Source organism: Scylla paramamosain, chromosome 8 (assembly GCF_035594125.1).
Source record: "Scylla paramamosain isolate STU-SP2022 chromosome 8, ASM3559412v1, whole genome shotgun sequence".
Classification (NCBI taxonomy): Eukaryota; Metazoa; Arthropoda; class Malacostraca; order Decapoda; family Portunidae; genus Scylla; species Scylla paramamosain.
Window position 1 is genome coordinate 14,271,045 of NC_087158.1, and position 14,755 is coordinate 14,285,799.

The 14,755-nt window shown below is 43.6% G+C and overlaps 1 protein-coding gene across 2 annotated transcripts in view; it reads right to left on the bottom strand.

Annotated features, from left to right (window-relative positions):
• Positions 1 to 853: 853 nt before the first annotated feature.
• Positions 854 to 14,755, bottom strand: part of LOC135102816 (protein c-Fos-like) — a 39,647-nt gene continuing 25,745 nt past the window's right edge. The window contains exons 2-6 of one of the 2 annotated variants that reach the window (XM_064008353.1): positions 9,321 to 9,483; positions 8,708 to 9,070; positions 6,406 to 6,513; positions 2,808 to 5,419; positions 854 to 1,739 (exon numbers count right to left, since the gene is read on the bottom strand). In XM_064008353.1, coding sequence (XP_063864423.1) covers positions 4,514 to 5,419; positions 6,406 to 6,513; positions 8,708 to 9,070; positions 9,321 to 9,467 — 1,524 coding nt within the window. In that variant the 5' untranslated portion in view covers positions 9,468 to 9,483 and the 3' untranslated portion in view covers positions 854 to 1,739; positions 2,808 to 4,513. The remainder of the gene's footprint in view (positions 1,740 to 2,807; positions 5,420 to 6,405; positions 6,514 to 8,707; positions 9,071 to 9,320; positions 9,484 to 14,755) is intronic. The other variant, XM_064008354.1, reaches the window with a different exon arrangement.

Below are 14,755 nucleotides of genomic sequence, written 5' to 3' on the forward strand. Positions count from 1 at the left end.
TGGGATGATTCATTCCTATACGCAATGTTACGCATGGATGGCCTCTGTTAATTAATGCCTTGAATCAGGACTGATCTACATTTGCTTGTTTTGTGAGTGTATTTGACCTTGTTGCCTGTGTTACATATGACTTAAGTCAAACTGGTGTTGTTCTCTCTTCATATTTAGTGTGTATTACTTTTTTACATTATTATTATTATTATTATTATTATTATTATTATTATTATTATTATTATTATTGTAATTATTATTATTGTTATTATTATTATCATTATTAATATTATTATTTTATTTTTTATTATATTTATTTGTTTATTTTTATTTACTTATTTATTTATGTATTTATTTGCAGGACTAATAGATCAGTTGGAATATCACTTTGTGAAAATGAATGGCAATTATGGGTGTCTTACAGTTAGTTCCTAATTATTGATCCCTATTGTAATTCACTAGAGTCATCAATTGCTATATCTCCTTGTTCCTGCAAAGGCGTAGACTGTTCGCTTTTGCACTCACGTAATTTCCACAAGATGGGGTAGGACTAAAATCTTATATTTTTAGTTTTTAGTTTTATTTTATTATTGTTTATTTATCTTAACCGACATTCATCTTCAGTGATACATATTTAGGACTTCTGCTTTCTTGCGGCTTCCGCTTTGTTGTTACAAGTTCAGATATATATATATATATATATATATATATATATATATATATATATATATATATATATATATATATATATATATATATATATATATATATATATATATATATATATATATATATATATATATATATAAACCAACCAATTCCCTTTTTACACACACACAGGATGAAGACAAAAGATCATAAGCGAATTGTGCAGAGTTTATTTCTGTGCTTTGGCCTAATTAGAACAGCTTTATAAAAATACTGAAGTTATGATAGCTGTTAATCATAAATGTATGTGATATATATATGTAGAGAGATTTATATATATACTCTATATGTCTTTTAAATGTACATTATGTTCACCGTGTATGTATGATCGCCAATATTATTATGCATTGTGTGTTCTGATTAGAAGTTCATCGGGGAAAATAAGTGTCGGTGCGCCCTGCGAGAACCACAGGCGGAAGACGTGTCGAAGTTGTGATCAGTGGGTCGTCATCGTTAGAGACCGTGGAGAGAGAGAGAGAGAGAGAGAGAGAGAGAGAGAGAGAGAGAGAGAGAGAGAGAGAGAGAGAGAGAGAGAGAGAGAGAGAGAGAGAGAGAGAGAGAGAGAGAAAGAGACTGTCAACTACCATCACAGTTGTTATTATCGTATTACCAAATGTTACACTCCTGCTGGTAACCCTACCTAGTGTTACGTTACTGCAGTCAGAATGCATTGATTAGCTCAAAGGTCACCTCTATCGTTAAAGCTTGTCACCGTGAGGCTACGAGGCGGCAGGTAATACCACAACGGACGGAAGCTAAAGAATAGATCTCCCTCCCTCCAAGGGCTCTATGCAGAGTCACCCCGACCTCGGGCGCCCCTCACCGTGTAATGCGAGCGTCACGGCAGAAACAGAGACCTCGTCGGTGGAGGGGCGCCGGGTCAGCGATGTCGTTTTTCGTAGCGTGTTCGTTTCAGAGTCGTGTTGCGTGTGTTCGAGTGTGGCGGTGGTGTGGGGGCAGCGAAGTGTGGCGCCACCCTGTGTGGGTGGGTGATGGGGGACTGCGCCTCGCCTCACCCACCGCGGCCGTCCTTCTCGCTCCTGTTGGGGGAGAGAGAGAGACTGCGCGTTAGGATAGGGCACCAAGACCTGCAGCAGATTGAGAAATGGGGCGGGAGGGTTGCTGGGTGGGTGAATGTGGCTCCTTCACCTATGAGAGAGAGAGAGAGAGAGAGAGAGAGAGAGAGAGAGAGAGAGAGAGAGAGAGAGAGAGAGAGAGAGAGAGAGAGAGAGAGAGAGAGAGAGAGAGAGAGAGAGAGAGAGAGAGAGAGAGAATTCTACATAGAAAATTAAGTGAGTTATGGTGCCGTAACAAGGTCATATGGCATGAGAGAGAGAGAGAGAGAGAGAGAGAGAGAGAGAGAGAGAGAGAGAGAGAGAGAGAGAGAGAGAGAGAGAGAGAGAGAGAGAGAGAGAGAGAGAGAGAGAGAGAGAGAGAGAGCGCTCAGGTACCTCAGTCTTGTTATTCTCTTAACTCTTCCTTTTAGTACTATTGTAAACTTCGTGAATTTCATTAACCTATCAAATGAAAGTTTTAATACATGAATACCAAGACGCCTGTAGTACTTGTTTTTATCTTCTTTTCAAATGCTACCTCATATTCTTTATGACAAATTGTGTTCTACATGTCAAACTAAATTAAGTAGTCTGATACTCCTCACAAGCAGATATTTGTTAGTTAAAAGGAGACACAAATATTAAGCAATGGTAGTCTGTTCAATGTTAACACACTTCTCATGTAACTAGTATAAATATAATTAGGCTGATGATTGCTATGAATGTGATCCCTACATAAACAAATTACATTATCCAAACACTGATTCTCTAGAACTTCAAATTTACAAATAAGAAAAAAAATTAAAAAAAAAATGCAGCATTTATTTACATTAAATTTATGGGGAATTTGAGTACCCATCATTACAATCTCTCCCCTTATCATTAGTAACACCATTTTCTCATCCCATGTAATTCAAGGCCAAAGTCAATTTTAAATTAAATGAATATAAACAAGCAACAAAAATAAATGTGGTCTTCTTATAACAAATTTACGATCATAAGCAAGCCACCGATTTATGTAGAGGATATTATTATTATAATTTTGTATCTTACCTAGTTTATGAAGGAAACTTGCAAGTATCATTTGTTTTCAGACATAGATGACCATGTATGGCGGCTGCCAGTAGAGCTGGACGGCTGCTTTGAGTGGTGCAGACAGTTGGATGGTAGGTTGTGGTGGCCATGCAGCAGAACAACCACCTCCACCACCACCACCATGTTCTGCAGACTCTCCTTCTCTTCCCTCCCCAAACTGGGCCAGGTGGGTCAGGGTTGGGAAGGTAAGGCTTGTGGATGGGGAAGTCTTGGAAAGGCACAGGTGTGATCAAAGGAACAGGTATAAAAAAGGGTTTGGGATGTATGTATGAGATGAAAGAGATAAAGATTGTCTCAGAGACTGGTTCAAGTCACAATGGATGAATTTCTACACAGTCAAGTATCACACTATGTAACAGTCAAGTCTGAATAGAACCACAGACCTCACTCATATGTTCATATTCAGTATAGCACCATAAGGCATTTGAGCCAAATACTTCAGTTAGGCAGGAAACCTGCAGTCAAATTCAGATGTCAAAAAGACAATGTGACCATGTGCTGGAAAGCATTACACATAAAACACCATTGACAAAGGACAAGTTCCTTCAACAGCCAGCTGTCTGGAACAGGGAGCTGACAATAGTGGGAGTGGGTGATGGGCAGTGGACACCTGTGTCCAGGCAGCCCAAGCTCTGGCATCACTAGTGGCATCAGGTGGGCACTGGGGCTCCCCAAGCACTAGGCCTGGGAAAGTGATGGACAACACATAGTGACGGGGAATACTCAAGGATGACAATACTGGGTATACAGACACCTTCACAAAACACGAAGGGTGCGATACACACAAACATGGCACTGACATTGTCTGTGACGGTTACAGTCTTCAGTAAGTGTCGCCTCTGGGAGGCGGAACAACACTCAAGTATTACAACAGCTGGAGGGACACTGAAAGTGACAGTGAATCACCACATTCAGCATTCTGTGGAGGAGAATACTGCAGCTGCTTATCATGGCAGGCCTTCAGGACACTGCACAGGCCAAGGCTCGTCACAGCTCTGCTGGTGGAGGTCAGCCTGGAGCTCCTGGTGGCTGGGTGTAACTCGTCCTTCACCATTATACAGGGAGAGAGGAATGTTGTGGAGTTTGTACCTAAATCATTCAGCATCGTGTCATATTTGCCAACATTTCTTTTATGAAAAATATAGTTAATAAAAATATATATATATGTATGGATCAAATAGCACAAAGAACATTGGCCAATATAAAGAATGTCCAGCGAGAGGTGCTAATCCCTAGTGACCGGCTCCGGAGCACTCACTCACACGCACACTAACACCAAAATCAACCCGGCACTAGCAGTAACAGCAACAACAACACAGTAGTCACAAAAAGGCACAATCCTGCCTCTTGGCTAAATGTCTGCAAACCATCAGAAAGTCTGAGGGCTATATCATAAAACAACATGCAACAACAAAACTTGCCCATCAGCAAAATTACAATGCAAGCAAACTTTTCTAAACCTGGCCAAATATATGAGGCCAAAAAGAAAACTTGTGCAGGAGTCCCAGTGCAACTCACAGCTTGGCTGGCCCTTGCAGGGAGAGGGAAAAAAAAAAAAAAAAAGAAGTGTATGGAGCAATGTCCATTGAACTATATACAGCACCACCTGGAAGGCAACAACCCGAATAGCACACGTGCAACACTCACACCCACATGGCTGAGGGTCACATATTACTATAGGAACATGGCGGGAAAAACTGATTTGTGTGCATGTCTGTGACATACACCTGCTGGTCCTCACGCCCACAACCAGTATTATTGTTTGCCTGGACATACGAGTCCCCACACGCCACCACTGTTCTTGGTTGAGGGTGTGTGTGAGTGGCCAGGGGTGAGGTGACAGGAGGCGGCCGCGTGCTGTACGGGTTGTACCTTACTAGACCGCCACTACGTGACTTGGGCGCAGTGTACATTGGTTTCTGGGACGGCAGTGTGGGCGGGACAAACTCGTGGGTCTGGGGCACTCCCAAGCAAGTATAATTGTAATTAGGCTTGGTCTGGCAGTCAGGGGTTGAGGCCGGACTTCCATACCCTTGCTTCTCCCCTCCGACACCTGAGGACTGATGGGACCGTCCAGGGAACTGGTAGGGATGGTGCCTCTGGTTAATGACTTGCGTCGGGCTGTATTTCGGTGCCAGAAATTGAGATGAGGTTGATGAGGCACAGGAAACAGAGTCAGATGAAGTGGTAGTGGTGCCAGGCGGCAGAGTTGTCATGGACAGGGGGCTCTGGGATTGGGAGGTGACATGTGGGACTACTGTGGTAGGGGGCTCATAGCTTGAGGAACAAGGGAGCGGAGGGGAGGTGGGGCTCTCCAAGGAAGAGGAGGATGTGGTGGAGGAGGCAGAGGAGGAAGAGCAAGAGCTGGAGGTGGTGGCGCCAGGTGATTCTGCTGGCGTAACTATGACAAGTGGCGGCCTGGTCTGTGTCTTGGCGCAGCGGCCAGTATGGCGGCAGTGGGCCCGGTGGTTGGGATCACCGAGAAGCTTCTCCAACTTCATTTTCTCTGAGGTTAACCGTTGAATCTCTGACTTTAGCCTCAAGTTGACATCCTCTACATTCTCGGATTCCTGTGAAGCATGAACAAAGTTATGAGTGTGGCTGCATGATGTTGCTACAGTCTTATGCACATCTTTAATGAGTGCCTGCCTCATGATGGCATCCTATAAATTCTCTGATTCCTTCAAGTCATAAACACATACACAAAGTGCTGAGTGTCACAATATTTTGCAAACTTTCAATGATTGCTTACAGTTTATTGACTCAAAACTCCAGGATGAAGAAATCCTTGAATAAAGAATAAATCAAAATAGAAGTAAATTAAAGCAGCTTAACCTAAGGAGTGAACTGGAAAACACATTAGTGTTAAAGAATATTTTCAATATGGTTATTCATGAGATAGATGGAATAAATTAATTCATTATATATAACTTGATGTATTTATCTATTTATTCATCTGCTCTGCAAATCCATTCATTTCTAGGATCACAAACAAAGCTAGCTTAACCCAAGGAGTGAATAAGTTTTGCAAATGAGTAACACTGCCACGCTCTGGCTCACTGAATAAATGAAGCCATCTTAATTCATGGAGTGAATGAATTAGCTGGAGCAGGAGCGGGTGAGTACAAAATCCTGCCACGCCCTGTACAAGTGCCCTCTTTAACATTTCTTTGTTCTCTTTTGGAATGAAGTTGTAAAGTAAATGCTTTAATTCATATAATGTGTATTAGACTACTACTACTACTACTACTACTACTACTACTACTACTACTACTACTACACTAATAACAAGAACAACAAAGACAATAATAATAATAATAATAAAATAATAATAATAATAATAATAATAATAATATTATTATTATTATTATTATTATTATTATTATTATTATTATTATTGTTACCGTCATCATCATTACGATACCGAAGAACAACTACAATAACAATAATAATAATAATAATAATAATAATAATAATAACAATAATAATATAATTATCACCCTCATCATCAATGCGATACCCAAGAACACTAACCTACACGAACCCCAAAACTTACCACCATGAGGAAATTCGTCTTCTCCTTCTTCTTGTTCCTGCACTTCGTGGCGGCAACCTTATTGCGCTCACGCCGCCGTCGTCGCCGCTCCTCGTCCTCCTCCGTCAGCTGTGGATCGAGGGGGCCAGGGATGTAAGTACGTAGGTAGTGTAGATGTAGTGCCTGACCCAACTCCACAACAGCTTCACACCGCCACCACAGCTCCACCATTCATCCTATCATCGGCTCCATGACACAGGGCGAGATAACCAGGCGGGCAGCTCACCACCTTCACTCAGCCCTCCACGCCTTCATTGCAGCAAAAACAAAGGAGAAAATTGAATGCAAGGTGATAGTTAAAGTCCCATGCCGTCCAGCAAGTCCCCAGGTGTGTGCGTGGGCGTGGGCGTGAGGCATGCGAAAATTAATGTCCAGTCAAATGTCATGTAACTGTGTGGATGTGTGTGGGTGTGGGGTGGGTGGAGTGCGGCGGAGGGTGGAAGGGAGGGAGCGAGGGAGGAATGAGGACAGGAAGGGAGAATGAGGTTTTGGTGGTAAGGAAAAACAGGGACGACGAGGAAGAGGAGGAGGAGGCGGTGACAAAAGCTTGAGATGGAATAGGAGAGAGAGAGAGAGAGAGAGAGAGAGAGAGAGAGAGAGAGAGAGAGAGAGAGAGAGAGAGAGAGAGAGAGAGAGAGAGAGAGAGAGAGAGTGGCCAGGAGGATTGATGGAGAGAGAGGGAGGGAGATAAGTAGGGTGGGGGAGCACTGGCCCGGAGATAAGGTGTACGAAGGGGTCCCTGTTTTGTTTGTTTATTTTCTTTATCTTCCCTCGATACACGATATTACTTGATCTCCACATAGCACGCCGCCGCAACCTCCGATCAAGGTGGCTATTGGTTACAGAGCGCAAAACTTCTGATAGTCCCTGAGGTATATAGGTAAGTTACTCTGCTTTATGAATGATTCCTGACACTCACGCTCGATCTGGCTGTCGGCTTCTAGCAAACTAGAAATGTTACTGTACTTCACCACCAGCGCTCTTGGTATTACGGTACTATATGTAAAAAGTTGATCATGCCGTTTGGAACTCTTTTGCTATTTAACATTTTAAGGAGCGGCAAGTGAGCGGCCTTTTTCCTCCTTTGCACTCAAGTTTGTCGATACCTTCGAGTATCTTGGACACGTACTGACCAAGGACATGACTGATGATGAGGACATCAGGAAGCAGACCAGACAGTTCATGGTGGTGGACAACGCACTGCTCAGAAAATTCTTTCTCTACCAAGGAGGTGAAGCTGGAGTTATTCAGGAGCCACTGCTTCTTCTTGTACTGCAACTCGTTGTGGCCACCGAGCTACAGAGCTGAAAGTGTGTCTTAATGACATCCTTAAAAGGCTATTCGGGCTGTCTGGCCTTCACTGAGATATCTTGGCAGCATATGCAGACACGCCGCACTCAGTTTGATGGGTAGAGTGGAGATGCGGGATAACTCCATCATCAACTCCGTCAGGAACAGCTGTGCGCATGTTGGTAGTGGTGGGGGGAGGGGGCATTCACCGGGAGTGGATGAGGCTACTCTTGGGCCTATAATTAGGTCTGCAATATAGTAGTTGTAATGTAGCTCTTATGTTTTTTGTTCTTAAGTTTTCCTTTATTCTGTACTATTATAATTATAATATGCCTAATGGCGAAATAAAACTATTATTATTATTATTATTATTATTATTACATAGAAGAAGAGGAAGAGAAAGAGGAGGATGAGGATTTATACCACAAGACCAGCACTCAAATGAAGGCGACCGCTGTGTGTGTATTACATCTTAAGACCGGCTGACGAAACTCTTAGTGACTAATTAGCATTCTTCGCCTCACTGAGCGGGAATGATGTACTAGGCGACCATTTTAGCCAGCGCGAGGGTGCCTGGTTGTGTCAGACCGCTAAGAGCATCGCATCGTGGTCTTCAGCCTTATCTCGCCGTACCTGCGGCCTCCAGATATCGCCGCCTATCAGGACAGGTGTGGGAGGCGGCGACTATGAGTCACGAAGCACGTTACGAGTACCTAAGAGTCTAGCGGCGGTGAGGTAAGTGCCACGATGAACGGTGTGTAAGAAGGAGCGTTGCGGCGGTTCCAGCACGTGTCGGGGATAAGGAAGGATCAACTTAAAAATGAGAACAGCGTGAACAACTGATCCGTCAGGTCTAATAAAGGTTTTCCTTAAAGTACCAATCAAGAAACACAAGAAAGAATGTCGTAACTGATGTCTTAAGTCTAGAACAAAAAGCAGTGAGATGCAAGGCGAGGGTGCCGCCGGTACTCACATCATTGCTTACGTCTTTGAAGATTTTGGTTTCGTCGAGGAGGGACTCAGGAGTGTCGACGCCGGCTGCCTGAAGTTTGCTGCGGATCTGCAACTTGAGGCCTTCCTTGATGAGGGCTGACTTGGTGGCTTCCACAGTGTTGACAGGCGAGGGCAGATCGGGGGTGGAGGGAGGCGAGGCCCCAGCCAGGGGGCCGCCCATACCTGAGGTGCCGGGGGACCCGCCCACCAGGCCACCTTCTCCACAGCTGCCCATCGCCTCCGCCAGGTGTCGCATATCGCCTTGTTTCCTGCCGATGCTGCCGAATTCGTCTCCGGGGCTGCTCAAGTCACTGACGGGGCTCTGGAGCGCCCCGCTATCCAGCTGCAAAGATACACCGCACCGCTGATCACTCCCGCCATGCCAACTCGCACGTCGTTCCCTGCCCCGCCCTGGATCGCGGCAAAGTAGCCGCACCCAACAATATCGGTCCTCTTAGCAATAAATCTGATAAACCTTGTACATGCCTGAAAACACTGGCGGCAACTAACAATGTAAACCACCGCCTGTCTGACACGCAGGCTGTATCGGGAGGCGGCGAAACGAGAGGGAGAAACATAGATGGTTCACTCACCTCGCATTGGTATTGGGAGTAGGAGTGGGGGAGGGGTGGACTAGTCAGGTTGATGAGGGAGTTGAGGATCTCCGGCGTCTTGGGAGTGGTGCAGGAGCCCTCGGCCGCCGCGGGGGGTGGCGGCGTAAGATTCACGTTCAGGTACATGGTGTGTGCGGTGAGCCTGCAACACACAACACCGCCGTCAGGAGACACACACACTCACACACACATAAACATAAACATACCTACAAAAAGTAAAAAAGGAAGTACATTACATATATGTATAAGTCAGACAATCTACTAATTATTTATAGAGTCCGTTAATTACCAACTTGGTCAGTTTGTTATTTAGTTGGTTCATCAATCAATCAGTCAGTACATCCGTCCGTCTGTTAGTTAGTCGGTCAGTCAATCAATTAGTCAGTCAGTTGGTTAGCCAGTCAGTCACAGTCAATCAACCAGTAAATCTGTCAATCACATACCCGTAAAAAGCTACACATGCATAAAATCACCTATAGAAAATGGAGTATTCTAATAAAGGTAATGATTTAATGTACTATAATCAGGAAGAGGAAGGAAAACCGCATGCCATAATTTAGATTATAGCATTACATTATGATAAACTATAAAACACGACACAAGACGGCGGGGGATAAACAATATTGAAGAGAGAGAGAGAGAGAGAGAGAGAGAGAGAGAGAGAGAGAGAGAGAGAGAGAGAGAGAGAGAGAGAGAGAGAGAGAGAGAGAGAGAGTTATAAATTGCATGTCGAGATAATATGATGAGTGATTAATGCGCACGCGCACGGACGCGCGAGCGCGCGCGCGCACACACACACACACACACACACACACACACACACACACACACACACACACAATTCCTCATTCTCCTATAAAAACACCCTCTCTCTCTCTCTCTCTCTCTCTCTCTCTCTCTCTCTCTCTCTCTCTCTCTCTCTTGCATCTAGACCGCACCCACTCCTTTGCCTCCCTCCTTCCCCTCCTCCCTCCTACTCCTGCCGCCCCAACAGCACCCCCGTCTTCCCCCGCCCTCACTGCCATCCATTCCCTTCACTGCCACGCTCACACTCACACCCTAAGCCTCCCGGCCCTTACCCATCACGAGATTTCTACGGGCGTGTGAGGAGTGCGCGGAGACGAAGTAGATTGATTGTGTGTGTCTGTGTGTGTGTGTGTGTGTGTGTGTGAAGGGAGTGGGAGGTGCGTGGGAGATGAGAGGATGTGGAAGGGGGAGACGAGAGTATGTGGGATGGTGAAGGGAGCAGGGTGTGTGAAGGAGGAGGACAGGGAGGGATGACGAGGGGCGGTATGGGAAGGGTATCACTGTGTGTGTGTGTGTGTGTGTGTGTGTGTGTGTGTGTGTGTGTGTGTGTGTGTGTGTGTGTGTGTGTGTGTGTGTGTGTGTGTGACTGTGTTAAAGGGAGTAAAGAAGTGGAAGGGGGAAGAATGGAAGGGAAACAGGAGTATAGGGAAGGAAAGGTAATCGCAAGGGAAAGAAAGAAATAAAAAGGAAGAGGGAAGAAAAGAAAAAAAAAGGAATAGAGGGAATATAAAGGTTGTGGAAAGGGTAGAGGAGAGAGATGAATAGAGGGGAGGAAGAGAGGAAAACGTGTATAGAGAAGGAAGGAATGAGAAGATGAAAAGAGGGGAGGAAGAGAGAACAGATATGTAGAGGGAAAGAAGGGAAGAGGAGAGGAACCGAGAAGGACAAAAAAGAGAAGGAAAGACAAAGTGTAGGAGGTAGAGGAGATGCAGAAGAGGACGAGTGAAAAATAGAGAAAGAAGAGAGAAGAGAGGAAAAGAAGGAAGAACTAGAAAAAAAAAAGTACAGATGTATTAAGGAGATGCAAGAAGAGAGAGAAGACGAAAAAGTAAAGTTGTGTAAAAGGGAAAAGAAAATGGGATAGGAGAACCATAGGGGAAAAAAGGGAGGGGGATGGGGCGCGCGCGCGCGCACACACACACACACACACACACACACACACACACACACACACACACACACACACACACACACACACACACACACACACCTCGCGGGCCAAGACACGTCGGCCCATCAGAGCCCTAAAATAATTCACCTTGGCCAGGGAAGCGTCAACAGCCCCTCCCCTGCACACACACACATACACACACACACACACACACACACGGGCAAGTATAAGCAAGTCATTTTCAGGAAGTTTTCCAACTCATCCTTGTTGTTGTTGGTGGTGGAGATAGTGGTGGTGGTGATGATGGTGGTGGTGGTGGTGGTGGTGGTAGTGGTGGTGGTAAAGATAATTGTAGTGGAGATGAGCGGTTGATTTATGTATGGTGGAAATGACGAGTGATAGTGGAGGTGGTTAGGTTAGGTTTGGTTAAGATAAGTTATGCAGTAATGGTGATCCAGGTATTTAATAACATGGCAGTGGTGAGAAGTATTGTAGTAGTAGTAGTAGTAGTAGTAGTAGTAGTAGTAGTAGTAGTAGTAGTAGTAATAGTAATAGTAGTAGTAGTAGTAGTAGTAGTAGTAGTAGTTGTTGTTGTTGTTGTTGTTGTTGTCGAAAAAGTGGTGGTGGTGGTAGTGGTGGTGGTAGTAGTAGTAATAATAAAAATAGCATTAATAACTGTTGTAATGGTGTAAATATTAATAAGGTAGTGGTGGTGGTGGTGGTGGCCTTGAGGGAGGAGGAGGGGGTGGAGCAGGGAAGCAGGGCAGGTGTACCAGGCTGTCATGTGCCTGGTAATAACAGGTAAACACACAAGGTCATGCCAGCCGGTTTCACTAATGATTTCAACACCACTTCTTCCTCTTCCTTCTTCCCCTCCACTTCTTCCTTAATCTGCCTTTCTTTCGCTTCCTTCTCACTTCCCTCTTCTCTTCCCTCCATTCCTTTTACTAATGTTCCTCTTCGCTTCCTCTTCCTCTTCTTCCTAACTTTCTTCCCTTTCATTGTTTTTTTTTTTTCCCCAATCTCTTCCTTTTATTTTTTTTTTCTCCACATCAGTTCCTCCTTACATTCTCTTCTTCACTTGTTTTCCTTCCGTCCTTCACCAGTCATTTCCTTCTGTACCTCCTCTTACTCCTCCTGACTTTCTTTCACGTTCTTGCCTCCTGTTCTTGCTTTTTGTTCTTAATCCTGTTCCTTTCTCCTCCACCTTATTTTCCATCTATACGCTTATCCTTGTCTTTTCTCATCTTTTTTTTTCTCTTGGTTTAAATCAACACCGTTTGTCAGCCCGCCTAATATTTTCTTTTTTCTCTCTCTTTCCTCTTCTTCCACCTCCTTTTCTTCCTCCTTCCTCATTTCAGTACCACAAACTATCATGATTTTAAACTTCCCTTTTTCTTGTATCTTTCATTTTTTTCTTCTTTCCTCTATTTTGTTTCGTGTATTTTTTTTTTCTTTTGTAATGTTGCTCTATTAACATGTACTATACGTCTCTCTCTCTCTCTCTCTCTCTCTCTCTCTCTCTCTCTCTCTCTCTCTCTCTCTCTCTCTCTCTCTCTAACCTAACCTAGTCCCTTTCATCATCCTCCTCTCTTTCATCTACTTACATCTCCCCCTTCCTCCCTCTCTCCTTCCTTTCTCTCGTTTCTTCATCTATCCTCCCACCCACTCAATTTCTCCTCTGCGTCCCTCACCTCTCCTGTTACTTCTCCTCTTCCTCCTCCTCCCTCTCCTCCCTCACACAATTAATAACAATCAGCGTGACTCGTTCGTTAATGAGGACACAACTTCGTTAACCTCATTCCTCCCTCACTCCCTTCTCTCTCTCTCTCCTCTTCTTCAACACATCTCTCCTTCTCAAGTCACTTCCACAACTGCTCTCTCTCTCTCTCTCTCTCTCTCTCTCTCTCTCTCTCTCTCTCTCTCTCTCTCTCTCTCTCTCTCTCTCTCTGTTCATTAAGTTATTAGTTTTCCTTTCACTTGTTTACTAATTTATCTTTTTTCCCCTATTTACTTCCTTTTCTTCCTTGTTTCCTCGTTTATTTAAGTTTTATTTTCTCCGTTACATTACACTCTTGCATATTCATTAATTTATTTCTCGTTTCTCATTTTCTTACCTCTCCATTTTCTTCTCATTTATTCCTCGTTTTCTTTCATTCCCCCACCGCCTCTCCTTCACTTTGCGTCTCCACTCTCCTCTCATTTATTCTCTCATTCTTTCTTATTCCTCCTCCCCTCTTTTCACTCTCCTCTCATTTATCTATTCATTTATCTTCCATTCTTTTTATGCCATACTCCTCAGGCGTTATTTTTTTTATTTATTTATTCGTATTATCTAGTTTTTTTTTTTTATTCATCTTATGTTCTTGTTTATTTGATATTTTGTTTGTTTAGGTTATATGCAAATTCATGATTGTGCTCTCTCTCTCTCTCTCTCTCTCTCTCTCTCTCTCTCTCTCTCTCTCTCTCTCTCTCTCTCTCTCTCTCTCTCTCTTACCAGCAGGTGCTATGGCTCTTAACATGCTCAAAGTTTCATCACTGGTTTACTATTTCAAGGCAATTTTGGGAAGAGAATTTGGGAGAGCCTTCTTTTTTCTGAATTTGGATTTTGCATTTGGGTCTTCCTCACTTGCACCATTAAAAAAAAGATACATATAACAAAAACAATCTTCTGACTGCAATGCCTTCTCCTATAACGTAACAAAACAGTCTTGTGCAGTGTACAGCTGCAACGGATACAACAAAAAAATAAATAGATAAATAAAAAAATAAAAAAATTTTAGTGTTTGTAAAGCTATTATATCAATTCAGTGAAGTTATCTAGGGTTATATACTGAAATTTCCTTTTTGGTTCAATGTGGACTCTCATCTAAGGTTATTCAGATTTCCTTAGTGTCTGTAGCTTTTATTTCGGTTCAGTAAAGTTATTTTGGGTTATATATATATATATATATATATATATATATATATATATATATATATATATATATATATATATATATATATATATATATATACAGCATACTCGTACATACGCTCTTATGTATACATGTGCTTCTAATATACGAATAATATTCTGACGGGTGTTGATATTATAAGAATCGAAAACCTGATGTTGTTGTGAAAATACAAGAATAATTTTGACATCTATATGTGTGTGTGTGTGTGTGTGTGTGTGTGTGTGTGTGTGTGTGTGTGTGTGTGTGTGTGTGTGTGTGTGTGTGTGTGTGTGTGTGTGTGTGTGTGTGTGTGTGTGTGTGGGTGTGTAGTGGGCGGGTGTGGGCGTGTGTTATGGTGGTGTGTGTAGGTTGACGCCACTTAAGGCAAAACGAGAACATGACAACAGCAACAGGTGTGTGTATGTGTCTGTGTCCGGCGAGAGAGAGAGAGAGAGAGAGAGAGAGAGAGAGAGAGAGAGAGAGAGAGAGAGAGAGAGAGAGAGAGAGAGAGAGAGAGAGAGAGAGAGAGAGAGAGAATGGTAGTATTCGTGGGAGTA